The sequence below is a fragment of the Cyprinus carpio genome, chromosome B7 (assembly GCF_018340385.1).
Source record: "Cyprinus carpio isolate SPL01 chromosome B7, ASM1834038v1, whole genome shotgun sequence".
Taxonomy (NCBI): domain Eukaryota; kingdom Metazoa; phylum Chordata; class Actinopteri; order Cypriniformes; family Cyprinidae; genus Cyprinus; species Cyprinus carpio.
Genome location: NC_056603.1, coordinates 36,202,197 through 36,224,633, shown reverse-complemented (window position 1 = coordinate 36,224,633; position 22,437 = coordinate 36,202,197). Strand labels below are relative to the sequence as shown.

The window sequence follows — 22,437 nt, the reverse complement described above, 5'->3', positions numbered from 1 at the left end:
TTACATGACGAATCAAAATACAACAATGATTTCCAAAATGATCTAAACTATCCTCAATGTACTAAACTACATTGACTAATTGTACTTAACCACATGTACCTAAATAACCTGATGCCTGCACCAGTACAGTAACTGTCATGGAGTTGTTGTCTTGTTGTTTGCTGTGTTTGTCTGCTTCTTCTGCCTTTGTTTCTCCAGCGATCGACGATGTCTTCAGCTAAACACCTCGCCGATCGAAAGGGGGGATGTAGCATATCAGACCCGAACCAGACAAATTAAAGATTCGATCAGGACCATGGTTGAAACATGAGGAGCCGAATTCCTCAGAAAGGCAACAGGATGTTGTAAATCAATTCCTAGTGCAACAAGTCAGAAGCAAGTCCAGTAACCACCCAACTCTTTCACAGAACAGCTTTCAACATTAACACCATTAGAACAATTATCGACAATTTCAATTCGGAAAAGAGATTGTTAAATTTGGGGCAAGTAATCAGGACTGATGGTCAAAGAGATGCACAGCCGGACCATCACATGTAAACCCATGAGAGTAAACAAGATCGTTGGATTGACTTCCCCCCACCTAACAGAACCAGACTGAAATTCCTAAGGGGACCTTTTAACCTCTGGTCTCCACACAGAACATCCTTATGTCAGAGAATGGCACAGGAACTGTCTTTATAGATGTAGTTGCACCAAGATGAACTCAAAAAGACTTATAAATGAATATCAGTCGATTGCTTAACTCCATATTCATTTATGCGTGACCCACACATTTGACTATCATGTTTCTAATCACTTATTGTGTACGTCTTTTTAATAACTATTGAATATTTTAAGTATTCATATTCATGTTTAGTATGTGTGTGTTCGAATCTTCTTGCTTGAAACGTTTCTGACCATCAGTTATTTGTCAAATGTATCATATTCTTATCATAGGAATCATGTCCAAAATTATACCCTGCAAGAGCAGGAAAATTCAGACCACGTGCTTGATAAGATAACATATGATTTAGGATACCCCGAGCAAAGACAGTATCTAATTGGTCAAGACAACATTTGAGGTGTGGCCAAAAGGCCAGTTTAAATACTCAGGACACCATCAAATTTTGCTTTTAGCTTTGGCTTGTAGTTTAAGCTTTTAGCCATGCTGTTTGTCACTACGTTTAGCGTTCTTTGAGCGCGGTTCCAGCGTGCTTAGGCCTGCACGCCTGCTGCTACTAAGCCACGATGAGAAGAAACACCACTTAGTCTCATCAAACTTTACTTCTATTCTTTTACTTTAGTTTCTTTTCTTTTCCGTTTGAGAGTTTCGTGTTCTGAGTTAAGTTTTGTAACGATGTGTCTCCGAGTCTGACCTCGAGTGCCTGTTCAACTTCAACCAGCCCACAACTCTGCATCGTCAGCCAACGCCCAACCACGTGCTTCCTAAGACGTCACTTCAGCGACTACTGAACTTCCAGCCAATCAGCAACCTCGGGAAACCCCCTTTTCAACGACAACAAAGGGAACCCCCGTTACACAGGCAACGCAAGTAACGTACCTCCAGACTCTGATCTGTATTGGTGTATCTAATATAATTTTAACCTCATTGAGGAACTCAATACGAGGGTTAATTAAGTGATTGATGGTTGTTCATGTCTATGCAATTTCATGTATTGCTGTAAACTTGGGATTTCACATTTTCATTCTCTTAAACTCATTCTTCCCTAACTTTCTATCTTCCTGCAACTTGTGTGAATGTGTGAGTGCGTGTGCTTATGTGTTAGATTAGTTTATATGTCTTAGATTTATCTAATAAAGGCTCATTCATATCGAAAAGAGAAGTATCTTGTGTTTTGTGCTTACAAGTTAATGTCTTAAACTGCCGATCTTGTTACTGTGCTAATTAATAGTGTTTTCACTATACTTTGGATATTAATATCCAGTGCAGATTTGATGTTATACGGCTCGTTCAACGAATCGCTGGCCATTTCAGTGATCAGCCGTGAAACAGTGATTCTGTTCAAACCCCCTTTAAAATCTTAAATGATTTCCTTTGAGCTAAATTGACCTGTTTCCCTTACATAGTTTAACACAGCTCATCTTGATGAAGTGAAGGTGCAGGTCACATGCAAAAGAAGAATGTAAAACAAATTTTATTTGAAATGATTACTTTGTCATGAATTCAATGTTAAAATTCACATTTATTTTTCTAATTTAAACTATGTTTAGAAATGTGTACACAAGCAACAGACAGTGAGGTAGAAAATCATACCATCATGCTGATTGTCAGCTTTCTCCAGCAAGTGTCTGATGTCATTTTTCTTCTCCAAGGATGCTACTTCCTTGAGCTTTGGAATTATGGTCCCTTCCCATTTCCCATTTCTTTTCCATCTGTGAGCTTGGAAAATTCAATGTCCATCTTCAATGCAAAAAAAACAGAAACAAAGAAATATTAATATTACAATTATGAAATACAAGTGTGTGTAAAGTTCTCTCTTCGATGAGCATGTCTATTACCAAGGCTGGCATGTCAAGAAATCCGGGATATTCCTTGAAGATTTCAGCAGCAGTTGGGGATTTTGTCATTACCCATCTCCTTTGGTAACTGAAGGTTTGGTCAACTGCAGTCTTTATTGATGATGGATTCTCTGGTGACGGTCGCATCCTCTTTATCAGGGTCAACCACTCACTTGGCACAGTTTCATCTGGCAAAGAAGGTTGCTGTGTACAATGATGACGTTTCAAACTGTACATCCGCTGGCTCTGTTGAAGCTTCCGTCTGATGTTCCGTAGTCTCATTTCTATAAATCCACTGTGTGATGGTCCATCAAAAAAATGCTCCTGACATGAGTAATGCAAAAATAGAACCAAGTTGGAGTCAAGTATACTTGAGCAGGTTATATACACATTGCTAAGCATTCACTTTGTAATGGAAAAACATCCTTACGTGTCCCTCATTTTTGCCAAATCCTTAATGAGGGGAACAATGACACAATCTCCTTTACTAGTGCCAGCTTTTCTGTACCAGATGGATAGCTGAAAAAAAAAAAAAAAAAATCAAAAGAATACAGTTGCAGAAATGGCTCTAACACAAACATTGACAAAAAATAATAATGATAATTTATTTAAATATAATGTAATGTAATTTAATTCGCAAACACATACAGTACACCTTACATCTGCTAAACAACCACATATACTCACAATCCATGTTTCTCTACGAGGTCAATGATAGCAGCTTTAACAAGAAACTTTCTTTAGGTAATAAACAGCGTCTTTGTCTCTTCTTGTTCTCTCACAATTGAAGGGGCTTTTTCTTCAAGCAGTGTCCGCAAGCTAGTTGTGGTCCTGAGTTGCATCTGTTGAAGGACACTAAGAAATGACAAAAACATTTTATTTATTTACATTTACATTTAGTCATTTGGCAGATGCTTTTATCCAAAGCGACTTACAAATGAGGACAACTGGATCAAAATCAACAAAAGTGCAATGATATACAAGTGCTATTACAAGTCTCAGTTAGCTTAACGCAGTACATGTAGCAAGGGCTTTTTAAATATAATAAATAAAAATAAAACAGATAGAATAGAAAAGGAATAGAGCAAGCTAGTGTTAGAGGTCTTTTTTTGCTTTTGTTAATTGTATAATAGATGAAAAAAGGGAAGACATTAAAGACATTGCAATATAATATACTTGAAATTTGTCAAGCTCCCGCACTCCTGTATTCACATAAGTGTCAATGAATTCTTGAAAATCTGTGTCAAATCTCAGTATTCGATCAAGAGATACTTGTTGAGACAGCTCAGTTCTGGCTGAGGCTATCAGTTCTCCGACACTTCGAACTGTGTACAGTTTTCTCCATGTTTCCTTTCCGTCTATGAGTAAAATTGTTAGATATAGTGTAACGTAATTTGTTCCTCGACATCCATCATCTAAATAAAAGAAGAAGAAAAATTATCCGTATGTGCACCGCACAATGAGAAAACAAATAACAGTGATAAAAATGTACATTTTAAATAGTGACTAGTCAGGTAACGTTAAGTTAGCACAAAATGGCGCACAATGTTGATTACGTTACGTTCACGTTGTTGAATATGAAATATTCCATAGTAATTGTAAAGGGACGGTAATGTTAATGGGTTCATGCTCAAAACATATTTAAGTCTTTGGCTTAATATGTATTATTAACCATTCTGCCAAACCGTTTTACAAAAACCACGCCAAATGCGCTAGCTTGCGTGCCTATTGACGACATTTAAGGTGCGTTCCATTCTGCGAAGTGGACTTCACAGGGTATTCCACCATCCGAACATCTGATTCATATGTGCACTTCAGGCTGCTCCATAGACCACAATGCAACACGATAATGTCATCGCATATTGTGTTTAATTTATTCCCACCCCAAACAACTCTATGATATATAAATAATTTATTTTAATTAATTATTATTATTATTTATTTGTTTTACATTTTAACAGCCCAAGCATACCTATATGCATATAGAATGCTGCAGCAAACAAATTCGTAAGGGGAAAATGTAAACAATAAACCAACTCCATTGTGGATTCTAATGACGTACGCTTTTCCACTGCGTGGTACTACCATAGACTGTATAAAAACAGGGTATGACTCGGCTCTGCACGGCTCAGTACGGTAAGGCACAGCTCGGCTCGGTTTGCGTTTCGACTGTAGTTAAGTATCGCTTTAGAGTGGGCGGGATTATTCACGTTGCGCCGCTTCTACTGCCACAACTTCTAAAAAAACTTTTTCATTCCACATCATTCCCCGTCAACTTTTTGATGATATTCTAATTATATGACCAGCACCTGTATATTTGATGTCATTTTATATATAGAAAACAAAAAAATTTATTGTAAAGAACAACATATTATACAGTTGTTTATTTTGTTAGGAAAATTCCATATACATAAGAAAAAGTGGGCTCAATGTAAACCAAATTTTGCACATTTTATAAATGACTTTAAATTATATGTAAATCTCTTGGAACAAACAGAAAACAAAAAAAGCACTGAAAACATGTAATGCTCTGAAATCATTGAAATGTATGTAATTTTCTTTCTCTCTCTCTCGCTCTCTCTCACCCAATTTTAACTTGAAGCTAATGTTAAATTTAAAAATTTAATACCATATCCTCAACAAGCTCTTGCTGGATCCGCTCCTCTGCTATTGAGGAACGTCTGTATACTTCCTCAACAAAAGAAAAAAAAAAGGTGCGCCCGTTCAAACCTGTTGCATTCAATCCTTTGCTGGCTGTGCTGATTTAAATCTAGCAGTTCTTTGGTGTTTGTGTCGCAAGTTCAGTGACACAGGTAGTGTCGATTCTCTCCGGCCAATCCGTGATCAGCAGAGTTTACACGTCACGTTTTGGAAACGGTACGGTTCACTTGGAACCTCAACCTTGTACAGGTGCTGGTCATATAATTAGAATATCATCAAAAAGTTGATTTATTTCACAAATTCCATTCAAAAAGTTAAACTTGTATATTATATTCATTCATTACACACAGACTGATATATTTCAAATGTTTATTTCTTTTAATTTTGATGATTATAACTGACAACTAAGGAAAATCCAAAATTCAGTATTTCAAAAAATTAGAATACTGTGAAAAGGTTCAATATTGAAAATGACTGGTGCCACACTCTAATCAGCTATTTAACTAAAAACACCTGCAAAGGCCTTTAAATGGTCTCTCAGTCTAGTTCTGTAGGCTACACAATCATGGGGAAGACTGCTGACTTGACAGTTGTCCAAAATACGACCATTGACACCTTGCACAAGGAGGGCAAGACACAAACGGTCATTGCAAAAGAGGCTGGCTGTTCACAGAGCTCTGTGTCCAAGCACATTAATAGAGAGGCGAAGGGAAGGAAAAGATGTGGTAGAAAAAAAGCGTACAAGCAGTAGCGATAACCGCACCCTGGAGAGGATTGTGAAACAAAACCCATTCATCAATGTGGGGGAGATTCACAAAGAGTGGACTGCAGCTGGAGTCAGTGCTTCAAGAACCACTACGCACAGACGTATGCAAGACATGGGTTTCAGCTGTCGCATTCCTTGTGTCAAGCCACTCTTGAACAACAGACAGCGTCAGAAGCGTCTCACTTCAGAAAGGACTGGACTGCTGCTGAGTGGTCCAAAGTTATGTTCTCTGATGAAATTAAATTTTGCATTTCCTTTGGAAATCGGGGTCCCAGAGTCTGGAGGAAGAGAGGAGAGGCACACAATCCACGTTGCTTGAGGTCCAGTGTAAAGTTTCCATAGTCAGTGATGGTTTGGGGTGCCATGTCATCTGCTGGTGTTGGTCAACTGTGTTTTCTGAGGTCCAAGGTCAACACAGCCTTATACCAGGAAGTTTTAGAGCACTTCATGCTTCCTGCTGCTGACCAACTTTATGGAGATGCAGATTTCATTTTCCAACAGGACTTGGCACCTGCACACAGTGCCAAATCTACCAGTACCTGGTTTAAGGACCATGGTATGCCTGTTCTTAATTGGCCAGAAAGTTCACCTGACCTTAATCCCACAGAAAATCTATGGGGTATTGTGAAGAGAAAGATGCGATATGCCAGACCCAAGAATGCAGAAGAGCTGAAGGCCACTATCAGAGCAACCTGGGCTCTCATAACACCTGAGCAGTGCCACAGACTGATCGACTCCATGCCACGCCGCATTGCTGCAGTAATTCAGGCAAAACAAGCCCCAACTAAGTATTGAGTGCTGTACATGCTCATACTTTTCATGTTCATACTTTTCAGTTGGCCAAGATTTCTAAAAATCCTTTCTTTGTATTGGTCTTAGTAATATTCAAATTTTCTGAGATACTGACATTGGGATTTTCCTTAGTTGTCAGTTATAATCATCAAAATTAAAAGAAATAAACATTTGAAATATATCAGTCTGTGTGTAATGAATGAATATAATATACAAGTTTCACTTTTTGAATGGAATTAGTGAAATAAATCAACTTTTTGATGATATTCTAATTATATGACTCTTGGAACAAACAGAAAACAAAAAAGCACTGAAAACATGTAATGCTCTGAAATCATTGAAATGTATGTAATTTTCTTTTTCTCTCTTTCTCTCTCTCGCTCTCTTTTCTCTGGCAGCTAATGTTAATTTGATCATGTGAATATGTAATACCTCATGTTCTTGTGGCATTGAATTAATAAAGCATAAAAAAAAAAAAACAAAAAAAAAACCTTGGAACCTCAACCGAGGTGGTACTAAAAAAGTACCAGGTACCAGGTACTGTATTCAGTGGAAACACCAACCCAAAGTGTACCGTACCGAGCCATACCATGCTGTGGAAAAGCGCCATAAGTGATCAAGGGCTTGGGACGTTCCATTGCGTTCCAGCCCGTTGCAAGTGTTCCGCCAGTGTGCACTCATGCAATGTAATCAGTGATGTACATCGGAGTAAACGAGACCAAAAAGTTGTGAGGGAGGGCTTTATTGTCCCAATAAGGTGGCATCCATTTAATAATTTGAATTAAAATTATAATTTACATTCAATAAGTTATTATTGCATACTATTTTATAATGTACTACAATACTGAGGTGCAGATAATTGCAACTATTTGCAATAAGTAGTATAAATTGCAGAAAATCCTGCTATTTTAACATAGTGTAAATAACACTTAGTGCAATAGTCACTGCCTTTATTATTTTAATCTTTCCTCTGCCATGGTTCTTGTTTATTTATTTATTAAGTATAATTATGGACATTTTTCTTTTGCTTTGGCAATTCTCCATATGAAATAATTAAGCCAGTAAAGTAGTTTCAAGTTCAATTGACTACATACAGTATATTTTCAGTGTCTGTATCCCATTTTATGGATGGTGCCTCAAAAAAATCAAACTGATAACAGTGATCTTTTTTTTTATTTCAAAGAACAAAACAGAAAATATAATTTTAAATAAATACAGATTAAGACTATAGACTATAAACATGACACAAGAAAAAAAAATTGTAATCTACTCATTCTGAAATTCACCTCCATCACTGATAAAACAATCAACAGAGCAGTAGCCCTCAAATTCTTTGATTGAATAAAACCCATGCAGGACTCTCCTCCTGCCATTCCTCACATACCCAGGTGGGCAGTCTTTAAATATCTCACTGCACTGTAGGCACTGGGTCAGTAAACATGGCACCCGGAACTCCTGGTTGTATTGTGCAGCAAAATGCACTCCAGTTCACGACACCTAATTTACACAAAAGAACAAACGTTATTAAAGCAATATTAAATCATTTTGAAGAAAGGCAAAAGAGCCATACAAGAAAAAAATATTTTAAATGTATTTTTAAATATATTATAGGATGGTGTTAGAAAAAGTTTTATTTGCTTTGTCTGTAAAGTACCTAAGAGATTCAATTTATAACCAGCATTAACATCAACTAAATTAATAAAGTTTGTCAAGTCAAAATTTAGGTTGGCTTGGCTTGAGAAAGCATAGCCTGAAAGTTTAAAGTTTTTTCAATTTGAAAATTTTACAGTTGAGGGGAATAAAGTCTATCAGAGAGAGACAGAGAGAGAAAAAACAGATAGTTGAGAGGAGACAGACCATCTTTTTCAAAGATTTTTACAGTACTTACTACATGGTAAGGAGTTATATCATAAATACTATTTCATACACATTTGCAATGACACTCTCTATGATTATGACCAAAGCATCCTTACAATTAAAAGCCAATAACACAAATGCACATTTTTAAGAAAACAAAAGTAATTAAATGTTTTTTGACTTTACTGCCACCAAATCTCAAATCCACCATACCTTATGAACATCCGGAAGTGAATGAACCTGGACATGCACATTAACGCCAGTCAGTACGGCACGCACGCGTATTTACGGTAAATACATGTACGTGACGTCACCACGTTACTGCGCATGCGTTTTATAGACATACAATACGTCATACCATACCCTCCTTGGCTCCTCTCAATCTTCACACCTCATTTGCTCCTCTCCCATAGCCGTTTTACGGCTCAAGACTGCACCTTCCTGGGGGAAAGCTATTTGGCTTAGTTTTTCTGTCTGTTTAATGAATTGCTTATTCTTAACACAGTCATTTAACGTGTCTTGTGCAGCTATACCAGTTTCTGTGTATTTAAGCCATTTTGTTGTTAAGAAGTCACAATGTATGCAAATGAACAGAGGATTACCCAAGTTCAAAGTCTGAGGTAGAATATATCAACATACCACAGTTTACATAAAAACCTGTTCAGCACTAGGATAGTTGACTATAATTATTCAACAGATCTAGAGCATTATTAATTTTATTGTTATACAGGTTAAACAGATTAAAACCACCACCATAGAGAAACCATCACCATAGAAAATAATGTAGGCATGTCTTCACATTTTGATTTTATCCACTATTTATTTGATTGATTCATTGATTGATTACTACCTTCTCTCATAATTTAAACCTGGTGTGATTTTTCCTACTAAAATAAAACATGTCTGTGACATTTACTACTGACATAACAAATTAAAGCATCACGTTATATAAGAATAAATCTAAAAGCGGTTTACACAGAAATTCAATCTTGTGTTTCATGAATGGCCTCTTGACTACAAATCTATGATACGTTTTCCTTGTGAGAAGAGGGATGTGTGTGAGTCTTCAGCTGCCTTAGATACACAAGACACATACTGTATTTAAACGTTACATATTTACAGAATTTTCCCAGTTGAAATTCTGTGCAAAATTAGAGCTGTGCAATCCCAGCATCCAACCATGCATTAAGCATTAAAGGTCAGTAACGTGTTTTGATTGGCGGTTAGTTTAATTATAAAATTGTTTAAGTATAATGTTTCTGTATATTCTTGTTAACATTTATTAGTTAAGGTAGGGATCGAGGTTAGGGTCATAGTATTCCAAGCCTGTCTGCATTTGTTTCTTTTGTGAAACACACACACAAAGAATATTTTAAAGAGCAATGGGCTCCAAATATTAGACCCCATATGACGTTCATTGGAAAAAATGATGTGTAATTGTATCGATTTTGCACTTTTAGTGAACTAAATCTTAAAAGCATATTTTTAAAAACTACTTGCAGATAATATAATATAAAGTAAATAAAATGCCACGTAAGTGTATTTAAAAAGACGTCTTTAAAAGTACTTACTGCAAGAAGCATTGCGTTACAAACTGCTTTAGACAGAGGGCGCCATTGCTCTCTGAATAAGTTGTAGTTTTAATTGTTGGCCAAGTATTCTTGAGTAAACAAGCAAAAGCTCCCTGTGTGGCCATTCTTTTGACATACTGACACTATTTTTTATTTATTTATTTATTTGCATATAACTTTAATATAATGTATGCACATGAATCAATTCAGAATTTTGTGACTTGGAAATTATAACAATTTTCACAATGGTTGGCACATATGCATTGTCCCACCACCAGTGCAGTCAACATGGGACATTATAACTTGTTTAATTCAGCTAATCCCTGACTGACAACATTGGGTGTTTGATTTTCTCAGCGACTTAGCTTGCTATTTGAGCTAAAAAAATAAAAAAATTAAAAAAGAGAAAATTCTAATCCAATGTTAATTTGAAGACAAATCAATAATTAGAACAATAACTGTTTGTTTTCATTATCAGACAGCAATAATAATTTGTTTGCAGCAAATGAGTAAAAAAAAAAAAAAAAAATGAAAAAACATAACCTCAAAAAGGCCTTCCTCGATAATATAGGAATGAGGACAATGAATTGCAAAATATGCTAATGTGCTTGTGCACACAGATGCTGACATTTCAAACTTGCCATGAGTAAATTTCACAGTGTTACAACTGTAAACTATTACAGCTGAACCCTGTCTACTCTACCTAGCAATTTTCCCCTTAAGAAAATCACAGATGCATTCATCTTTAATGGCCTCTTCTTTTGAAATAAGCATTATACACAGCTGGGGCATTTGGGGGGGGGGGGGGGGGGGGTGGGGGGGGGGGGGGGTGTATGATGGTAAAACACTGAGGATTTTAACCTGCATGTAAAAAAACTGGATTGTCAGGTCACTGTCAATGACACTATCTTCTCTGACCCATTTGTCTGATAATGTGGAGGCAGGTGACAAATGAGAAACACATGGCTAGGAGTTTATTCACAAGAGAACGGCTGAATAACCAGATCTGAATAGATCTCCTCTCAATGGGAGGGCTTCTTTTTCTTGGAGAATGGGGGAACCCCGGCCCACTGTAGACCCAAAAATCCTGTATTCAATTGCTGGTTGCCAGGGCAATGCCTGGCTTTAGATGTGCTAGAGTTTGGCAGGCAGCAGGACCGTCTGCAACAACACTGAGAATCCAGGGTGATGGTAGACTCTTAGGAAGCATGCTGGCTAACTCAACCTGCCTGCAGTCAAGATCAGCACCTGCCGTAAGCTTGCCAGACCTCAGCAGTCTGACAACTGCAGGTGGAAGGCTGTTCTGCGTTATAAATCATTGTCGCTGACATCTTTAGTAGTATTCTTGCTAGAGTCACTCGCGCCTATGAGCTGATTTTTATTGCTTTTCTAGAGCTGTTGTTGAGACAGTTAGAATTTGTGTATGCATATAGCTGTAGGGTTCAGGAGCAGGTGTTGTAATGTTCTGTAGCTCATTAACGACACAGATCTTCTGGCTTCCTTGTGAGCCCGGACCCTTAAGTGTCTCTAATGACCTTTTTGTTGTAAAGTATGAGAGTGACCTGCTTTGACCCTTTTTACGCGCAACAAGAGCAGGTCATGTTGGCACAATATGGTTGTTCATAGGCGTTTTCTATACTCAAACTGCATTTGGGTCTTTGTGCTCAAACAACTCCTTCATGTCCATATTCCTTTAAAGACATCGTACATTTAAAATATATACTAATAGGCTTAGATAATCCACACTCTTGATTAATTCATAATTATATTTATATATATATAATATATATATATATATAAGATCATTCCTAATAAACATCTGTGAGTGTCCAAGCATTGAAGCGAGATGAGATTTATGGCCTAGCTGAAGTGTCAGGAGAAAGTGTTTGAAGCGTAGCACCAACACAAGAGAGATGCAGTGCTTTGAAGCGGTGCCACAACTTGACTTCAGAGGTTAAAGGGCACAGAGTGAAACGCAAATGCAGTGATCAACCTGTGGCGGAAAACAAGCCTAGATTGAGGGTGGAAAATAGGGTGGGGTTGCTGGCTGACAGGAACAGGCCTCTAAATGTTACCCTGCTGCACCTGTTCTGGGGAACTTATTTTCCACAACAAGTGGACAGATATAACCAACTCTTGGCCCCTCCTTACCAGAGCAGAAGAGCGCAGTGCTGGTGCTGCTGGGGTAACAAGTGCAATGCATTACTGTCATGCACTGTGTGTCAACGGGTTGTAGGAGCTTGATATTTATATACTTCCAGCACTCAGTGTGGAAAATATTCTGTAAATCTCAGCGGCTGTAAAAATATTTGCCTCGAGCTGGATAGCATCCGCTTAATAGGCTAAATATAGGCCGACTTTGTCTTAAAGGTGGCTAAAAGTAGCAGCTGGAATTATAATAGTGTGCCATGTAATGCAGTTCCATGCTTACTTTATAAATGGAATCCCCTATTTTTACACCACAAAAGTTTTTGTTGATATCTCAGAAACATTTTTATCATTTGCAGCCAATACTAACCTCATATAATCATGCTTAACAAATGCCTCACTGTCACAGATACATTTTGAGAGATTTGGCTTTGATGGAAAACAACCAAACTTATCTACAAGATGGAAATAGATGTGAAAGCTATATATATATATATATATATATATATATATATATATATATATATATATATATATATATATACAGTACAGGTCAAAAGTTTGGAAACATTACTATGTTTAATGTTTTTGAAAGAAGTCTCTTCTGCTCATCAAGTCTGCATTTATTTGATTAAAAATACAGAAAAAACAGTAATATTGTGAAATATTATTACAACTTAAAATAATAATTTTCTATTTGAATACTTTAAAAAAGTAATTTATTCCTGTGATGCAAAGCTGAATTTTCAGCATCATTACTCCAGCCTTCAGTGTCACATGTAACATCCAGTCTATCACATGATCATTTAGAAATCATTCTAATATTCTGATTTATTATGAGTGTTGGAAACAGTTCTGCTGTCTAATATATTTGATGAATAAAAGGTTAAAAAGAACTGCATTTATTAAAAAAAAAAAAAAAAATTCTAATAATATATATTCTAATAATATATTTTCTTTACTATCACTTTTTATTAATTTAACACATCCTTGCTGAATAAAAGTATTGATTTTATTTTAAAAAAAAAGAAAGAAAAAAAAATTACTGACCCCAAATTACTGACCAGTAGTGTATATTATTACAAAATATTTATATTTTAAAAACATAGCTTCTTTCTTTCTTTTTTTTTTTTTTTTTACTTTTTATTCATCAAATATCCTAAAAAAGTATCACATGTTCTGAAAAAATATTAAGCAGCAGAACTGTTTCCAACTTTGATAATGAATCATCATATTAGAATGATTTCTAAAGGATCATGTGATAATGATCCTAAAAATTCAGCTTTGCATCACAGAAATAAATGATAATTTAAAGTATAATAAATTTAAAATTTCTGTATTTTTAATTGTAATAATATATCACAATATTACATTTTTCTTTCTGTATTTTTGATCAAATAAATGCAGGCTTGATGAGCAGAAGAAACTTCTTTCAAAAACATTAAAAATAGTAATGTTTCCAAACTTTTGACCTGAACTGTGTATATATATATATATATATATATATATATATATATATATATATATATATATATATATATATATATATATATATATATATATATATATATATATATATTTCTTTTTTAATTTCAACATTTGAATGGTATATCCCAGTTATCAAAAATATGAAGCAGCACAGACTGTTTTCAACATTGATATTAATACAAAATCTTTCTTGAGAAATGAGCACCAAATCAGCATATTATGATGATTTCTTAAGGATCACTTGACACTGAAGATTGGAATAATGGCTGCTGAAAATTTTGCTTTGTCATCACAGAAATAAATGACATTTCATTCATTTTTAATATTATTTCATAATATTACTATTTTACCATATTTTTCATAGAATAAATAGAATTAGCACAGGAAACTTCTTTTAAAAAGCCTAAATATGTTGGAACATGTGGGCTGAAGTGTCACTCCTTAAGGAGATAGTTCACCCAAAAATGAAAATTCTGTCATTAATTACTCACCCTCATGTCGTTTCAAACATGTAAATCCTTTGTTCATCTTCGGAACACAAATTAAGATATTTTTGATGAAATCTGAGTGCTTTCTGACCCTGCCTAGACAACAACAGAATTCAAGGCCCAGAAAGGTAGAAAGGACATTGTTAAAATAGTCAAATTGACATCAGTGGTTCAACTTTAATTTTATGAAGCTACGAGAATACTTTTTGTGTGAAAAGAACACAAAAACAATGAGTTTATTTAACAATTTCTTCTCTTCCGTGTCAGTCTTTTGAAACAGGGCGCAGTACATCCCAGTTCTATGTCAGAACACCGGCTCCTGCGTCAGCAGCATCACACGCATGCGTTGTGGTACTCTCATGAAAAATATCTTAATCTGTGTTCCGAGGATGAATGTCATAAAGGTGAGTAATTAATGACAGAATTTTCATTTTAGGATGAACTATCCCTTTAATTCAAATAAAGGTGGAATTTTTTTTTTACTGTTTTCCTCATGGCATTGTTAAAGTAAACCTTTCACATCTAGGTCTCCAACTCAGTCCAAAAGTTGATTCTCTGAGAGTCAAGCTGTGATTGACAGAACAAGGGGTGTGGAAGATATGGGCTGTGGGGGTACATTGGCTGCTAGAGTTTGGAGACACAGGTGTTCTAAGTGGAAATGGGGAGAGCTGACTCATTAGAGCAATTGGAAACTCTCTGAATTCCACTCCTTCTTGCCAGAGGCAAGTGGGAATGGAATCCCTCCTGCTTGGCCTATTCTTCAGTTGGTCAGAAATAGTCCCTCAAGATCTATTTTTGACCCATCTGAAGCAGTATGGGGGTGGGCCAATGCCTGCCTCACCATGGCTACAACATATTTTTAGAGTTGGACACCTCTTTTGTGGAGTCACAGTGGTTATAGTTAGGACCATCCGCGTCAGCTGACGAACACGTCATGGAGCATAGTGACAGGGGGTCAAGATCACGTCTGCCATTGAGGCCTTAAGTTTATCAAGCTCTTTCTCAGTCAGCAGCTACAATAGATTTAGTTAACAGCTACAACCAGACGGGAACACCTGCATGGTTAATATGAAGAAGACTTGCTTTAGCAGACAGTGGGATTGGTGGACTGTGGCTAAAGGAATGTGACAAATGTAAATTTAGTGTCGGAGGTGAAGGTTTGGTCATGCCGGCTCCTGTCAGGATAAACGAAAAAATTCCAGTCTATGTCTGCTGTGTCATGACTATGGTAAAATACCACAGAGACTTGGAGACGGAGCCAAACCTCTGCCCTCTAGAGCTGTTCCTTAATATGGGAAGAGAACCTGTTAGTGCTAAATTACTAGGCCCTTGACATGAGTAGTAATTTTTGCTTTAAGGCAGTCTTAGGACCATATAGTCTGAAAGGTCCTAGGAACATTTTAACAGTCTACCTTTTAAAGACTGCCTTTTATCACTACCAGCTCAAATTATAACTTTTTAACTGTTCAAAAATTCAAAAAACAAACAAAAAAAAGTTAATCTGCACATAGCATGGTTCACAAGATCCTCAGTAAAGTCAATAAAAAAAAGGTTTTTCAAAATAGTTCTCCTGTAAAGCATTAAAAATTAAGGCGATGTTGGCATTTCCAACCCATTTGTTCGTTAATGTGACGTATTTCAGAGTGAAACAATATTCAATCAGAAAAAAATGTGAAAGCAACAGTTCATTTTCAACTCTTCAACTTCCAATTGTGAGTACACATTGACTTCAGTGTTTAGGATGGCACAACAAAGTGAGAACTACTGACAAATACTGACACAATTAAACCAAAATGACAGTGTTACTTCATAGAAATGAACTAGCATGAAATAAAATGATTATATAATATAACCTTAGAATAACCTGGCATAAAATCATGCATTTGCATCACTATTAGTTACACCATGTGAAATACACTGCTCCCCATCTTTAAGGTCCTCTGTATTCCATTCCAGTTTTAACTATATATTGTGAATCTTCTCACACCATGCAGCAGTATCGGATACCTTGGGAATGAGAATATGTTGCATAATGTGAGATGACTGCAGATACCAAACAGGAAGTGAGGTTGTATCTAATGCTCAGAGGTTCCATGTGCAGTTGCACACTCGACCCTGCTATCCTTCGATTCTTAGGATTCTTTGCTTAGGAGTGTAGATGTTGTTGCTAGGGTGCTGGACTCCATTATTGCTGTATTTATCTGTAAATATATGACACCCCCTTATCAACACATAATGTATGGTATGTGAACATGTTTGTGTGTGATGTTCATATAGGTTGAGCAATCATAATTCAGCTTGTTTCTTGTAATAACTAGCAACTGACTCAACTGACAATAATTTGTGATTCATTTATTTATTTATTTTAAATATGTAAAATATTCTGCCTTCTATATGGTGTGGACTCATAGTACTATTGTCCTTTTTTTATCTGTGATTAGACAAATGGAGTCTTCCTATGAAATATTTCTCTCAGACAAAAGAAAACGTAGACTTAAGCCCAAGACACACTGCACAATTTTCGGCTGTCCCAGACAAAAGATTGGCATCGTGAAACAATCGTGGCAATTTTTGTGATCGTGGCTCCTAATCGGTGGTCCTATGCCGTACAGTGAGAGAGGTTCAAAGATGGCCGTTGTCACAGTCTTGTGACCAAAGATAGCCTACGATAATTTTCTGGCAGTGTCAGAAATTCAGCACGTTCATCGCACAGTGTGTTTGCGGTTACGACCCACGTTTACTGACCAACCAGTAAAAACGCGACATGAAATCAACATGACATGGCGCTAAAACATAAAACTGCTTACCTCAAGCTCTTATGTTTTACCTCTTTTGCCACTCCCACTATTTTTCAGCACACATAAAATCTACAACTGTCTAAGTGTGATTCATTATACTCTTTTTGTTCACCACTAGCGCATGCTAATGACATTTTATTCTTCTATAGAAACGTGCGTCGTAGCTTATGAGTCAATAGGTGTCATCATCGTACAGTCTACATGCATGTTGTACCCAAGTTTATTAGAGCCATGTCTCACAGTGTGACCAGCAGTGATCTTATAGGATTGCTAAAATCGTGCAGTGTGTAGAAGGCTTAAGACCCTTACTGATGGAGTTTTGGCATGGCACCATTATGGCATGCAGCTGGCCTCCATCCACCTGCCTATAAACAGATATATATACAAGCATTTTTTCCATGCACAATTACAAATGTAGGTTTTATTTAGCCTCAAAGAATTTTCCTCTCCACAGCTGTCCTGGATATAGACATATTAATTAATACTGTGTGAGCTGGGATGTAGGATAGGACTAAAGGGTATGTGAAGTCAAAAGTTCAACAATCTGTCTGACCCATAATGAGCAGGCATGGAAGCCCACAGCAGTTGTTTCAAACTTATTTCATCTGCTGATATTATGCTATACAGGACACGTTATTAGAAAAATATTATTTTATTGTTTACTTTGAAATTCCTTCATTACAAAACCATCACAACTACCATTATAACAACTTTCTAAGGTCACACACAATGTACAGCATATTGTGATTACAGTTTGTTCATTTAATTCAAAGAGTATACAGTATATCAGTCAATATACCAGATTCTTGAGTTTGTGAGGCACTTTGATTTGACAAACTTTGGCACTATAACTTACCCTGACAACCCACAACCTACTACATATTAGGACATGGGGCAGCACCCGGCCTCTTCATGCTTTGTCAGGAGTGATATTCTGGAGAAGGTTTTAAAGCAGCTTCTGCACTGGTATTTCTTGATCTCAGAGTGGGTTTGTAAATGTGCCCGAAGGTTTGAGCGGTCAGCGAATGCACGACTGCAGTGGGGGCAGGAGAATGGCTTTTCACCTAAAATAATTAAATGATTTGAGTTAGGTCTTATCATTTTACATCCATTTTCAAAATACAGTGTGTCATTTCAAACTTCTTTTAGCAGTAGTTCACCCAAAATGAAATTGGTGTTATTTACACTGTTTAAATTATTAAAGTTGTAAATAAAACATTACACTTAAAAATAAGGCAGCGGCTATTTGCACTGAGTGTAAATAGCGATAGAGGCTATTTACACTAAGTGCAAGTAGCAATAGATGCTATTTACACTAAGTTTAAATAGCAATTAGATGCTATTTACACTAAGTGAAAATAGCATATTTTCTTTGCGATAGATGCTATTTACACTAAGTGCAAATAGCAATGCATGCTATTTACACTGTTAAAATAGCAGGATTTTCTGCCATTTATACTACTTATTGCAAGTCTGTCTACTGAATGAATTCATAACGTAATTAATTCTAACTGAATTCAATGTATTACTTGCCATTTCTTTGTTATTATTCTTAGCAATTTAGTGTGAAAATAGTTTCTAAGTAAATCCTACACCCCTTTTGTCAGTGTACTGATCCTCATGTCATTCCAGCCTTGTATTATATTTTTTCTTCCAGGAAACACAAAAGGTGATCTTAAACAAAATGTCCTTGCTTCTGTTTTCCATGCAAGGAATGTGGATGGTGATTTAAACTACTTTAAGTACAGAAAGCACTATAAGAGTATCATAAAATGGTCCATACAACTTTTGCATTATATTACAAGTCTACTGAAGCCAAACATTAGCTTTGTGTGAGGAAGAGACTGAACTTTATAACATTCCCCTAAACTGTTAATCTCAATTTAATTTGTCACATATTTCAGATTTGCCAAGACGTGATGTGAAAATCAATGGTGTTTAATGTCCGGGATGTAAAAAAAAACATGTTTAAAGGCACCTTTTTCAACAGAATTGGAAATGAGATTTGAGACTGCAGAAGGGAAATTGTCAGTGAAAAACGACTTAAATAGACAGTTCACCCAAAAATGAAAATTGTGTCATTTATTCACCCTCATGTCATTCCAAACCTTGATAACTTTTCATATGCAGAACACAAAATAAGATATTTTGAAGAAAGTAGGTAACCAAACATTTTTTTTTTTAACTTTTTCATTGTATTGGGAGAAGAAAGAAAGAAAAGAAAGTTAATGGGAACCAAAACTGTTCAGTTATCAACATTCCTTAAAATATCTCATTTTGTGTTCAGCAGAAGAAAGACATGCATACAGATTTGGAATGACACGAGAGTGAGTAAATGATGACAATCTTAATTTTTGGGTGGACTATCCCTTTAGGTTTTGGTCAGTTCATTGCATAAAGCCATCATATAACTTCATAAGACTTGTAACATCACATGTTGTATAGACTCATTATATATAATTTATATTATTTTTATTTATTTTTTTTCATATGGAAAGTAGCACTGACATCCTGCCTTTTCATTTTGTGTTTCACAAAAGTACAAAATATGAGACTGCATGAGGGCGAATAAACAATGACATATTTTTTTGTTTTTAAGTGACATATTCCTTTAAGAATTCATTTTTCAGCTTTCCAATCCAGTAAATACAAAATTGTCCCTACAAGTGTATACAGACTGCGAACGTACCTGTGTGTGTGCGAATGTGTCCCTGAAGTAGCCAGGGCCTAGAAAAGGCCTTTCCACACAGTTTACAGACACATGGAAGGGTGTGCGTCCGAATGTGCATCTTCAGTGCCCCTAGACTCACATACTCCTTGTCACAATACTTGCAGCTAAAGTACTTTTGGCATTGCCACTGACAGTGAATTTGCCTCTGGTTGGCCAGACTAGATAAGGTCAAGAAAGCTTTCTGGCAGTCAAAGCATTCATCACTGCGCTCCTGACTGCTGCCAGTGGTGCTCAGTCCTAAAGGTGACACAGGGACATTGTCTTGTAGGTCTCTCTGGGAAAGCTGAAATGGCTGTGGTTTTGTACACTCCAGCATTGGGAGCGCAGGCTGCATGTCTCGAAGGGGACAGGACGTTACAGGTAGGGGGTAAGTGATACCCAGAAATGTGGGCAGGCTTGGGTGGGCAGACTTGGGTGGAGGCACACAGATGCCTGAACTGATGGGGTTCATCCGCAGAGTGGGGCTCAATGCTGAGTTCCCAAGAAATGGTGCAGGAAACGGAGTCTCATGGGGATGCAGTATTTTAAGTTTGGAGCTTGAAGATTCAACATGAATCACCTCTGTGGAGATATACAATGCACGTGATGACATCACACAGTGTGAAATTCTGATTAAGTAAATTCATTTATATCAACATTTAAAAACACAGCTAAATATATTATTATTAATAATTCCCAAAGATTATTTCATGCCGACTGTTGAGAATGAGATGGATAACCCTGGATTTAATTAACTGGATTTAATTTAATTAATACACATAAAATCTAATTAATTAGAACATAATTAAATTGTGTAATGTGTTGGGTTTGTCTGACGATTTAAACGGACAGAACTATGTTCTCATAGCACCACAGAGCCACAATGTTTACTTTTCAGGGCAAATCAGACCATAAATGGATTACTACATACAAAGCAGAAAGTTTACGGATTGGTAATAGATATATTCCTATGGGCACATTTTATTGACCAATAAACATTAGCAAAGAGAGAGAGAGAGGGAGAGAGAGACAAATTAGAACTATCTCTCATAATTACTTAGGTCTAGTCCACGGATTCTTATTTTCAGTTTTCAAAAGACATACTTTTGGTAAAGATTTTATGAGTGGGCCAAAAATGGAGAACAAAACCATAGATATAAAGGCACTGCAGGGTAAAAGCATCCTCAAGGAGCATTATATCCATCTTCAGCTTTTCTAATAGGACTCTTCACACCCCAAGGTGAGGGCAAAAGAGCCGCTCTTTTGTGAGAGATTGTGCACCTGCTAAACTCCAGGAGCGTTTGTGATATCTGTTCTCTTCATACGTTTCTCATTATCTACTCCTCATAACTGTATAGAACATCTGTGGCTGATAATACAGGCCTATCTCGAAGAACTTGAAACATTTCAAGCAGTGACAGGCTTTTTATTTGTGTATATTAACAAATATTACCTCAAATCAATGGAAAGACTATATGTAAAATTAGTACTTTTTAAAAAGTCTCAATCAGGGAAATATTCATATAAATATATAATAAATCTTAAGGATTCATCACCATTTATAAGCATTAGCCTATATAAGTCATGCCCATGTTAACTATTCTGTACAAACTGTACGATTTCCAGATATGTACTAATTTGTAAAGTCAGAACGTTATTAATTTATAATGCAAAACATGCAAATGATTTAATCTTAATAATCTTTAATAGTCATCACAAGCTATATAGATATATAAACAGCATTTATTAAATTATTATTAAATGTGTTTATATTAAACTGCATTTAAAATTTTCCAAATAGGTTCTTAATATTACTGCGATCCAAATATTAAAAAAAATTCCAATATGATAAAATAATAATAAACTATTGAAACAAATAGAGATCTGTGGCATGTAGTTCTATAAGGCTACGGAACAAACAGCGTTCACTGCCATTAACAAGATAGACAAACTAGAAACGTAATATTTAGGTCTGAAAAGAACTTACCGTGTTTTTTTGAATCCAACACAGCATAGTCAGGCTTCTTGTTAGTGAGGTGTTTCTTCACCAAGAAAGACCTTGGCATCGTATCTTGGGTCTTTTAAAGGAAATTACCTTTGCTATATCTGACTAGCGCTAGTAGGTCTGCACGAGCGAGAGTTTTAAGTTGGAGATGGTGTGTTGAATAAATAGCTGATGCTTGGAGGTTGTCTTTGCGCGACATTCTCGAGTAGAGAAGAGAGAGTCAGGTGCAGGCTAGACGGAAATTATCATAGACATTTTGCTCAACCAATCAGAATTAAAGGACAAGTGTAAGAGGGCGGAGCCATGTTTGTGCCGACATACCGCAGCAAACAGGTGCATACGTGCGATTAAAACAACAGAACTTTGTTTTGATGAAACATATGGCACTTCTTTCCCCAGTGAATAGATCTTTTTTCACGCACACTTTCTGTTAGACGACTCATTGAGAAAAAGACAAGTAGTAATAGTTTTTAGACCAAACATATTTTAGACATTTAGCCTAAGCTACAGTAAATGTAGGAGTGGAAATTTTTGAGTTCACTGCTTAAAATGTGGTGAATCATTTAGCCTGTTACTTAAATGAATAAATAATTCGGCTAAACAAACAAACGGAACAAAAAGAATACATCTTCTTAATTACTACATTTTTTTTTT

The 22,437-nt window shown here is 36.2% G+C and overlaps 1 protein-coding gene and 1 long non-coding RNA gene across 2 annotated transcripts; both read right to left on the bottom strand.

The window, feature by feature from the left end:
• Nucleotides 1-2,163: 2,163 nt before the first annotated feature.
• On the bottom strand, nucleotides 2,164-3,446 carry LOC122138024. The gene is made up of 4 exons (XR_006155257.1): nucleotides 3,187-3,446; nucleotides 2,930-3,018; nucleotides 2,500-2,823; nucleotides 2,164-2,401 (listed from the first exon to the last, which is right to left on the bottom strand). It is a non-coding gene; the product is annotated as an uncharacterized LOC122138024 (long non-coding RNA).
• A 14,258-nt stretch (nucleotides 3,447-17,704) lies between these two features.
• snai3 (snail family zinc finger 3) lies at nucleotides 17,705-22,027 on the bottom strand. Its single transcript, XM_019118052.2, has 3 exons — nucleotides 21,766-22,027; nucleotides 19,758-20,360; nucleotides 17,705-18,132 (listed from the first exon to the last, which is right to left on the bottom strand). The coding sequence occupies exons 1-3, from the start codon at nucleotides 21,842-21,844 to the stop codon at nucleotides 17,951-17,953; spliced, it is 864 nt and encodes a 287-aa protein (XP_018973597.1). The 5' UTR covers nucleotides 21,845-22,027; the 3' UTR covers nucleotides 17,705-17,950.
• Between the last annotated feature and the right edge of the window lie 410 nt (nucleotides 22,028-22,437).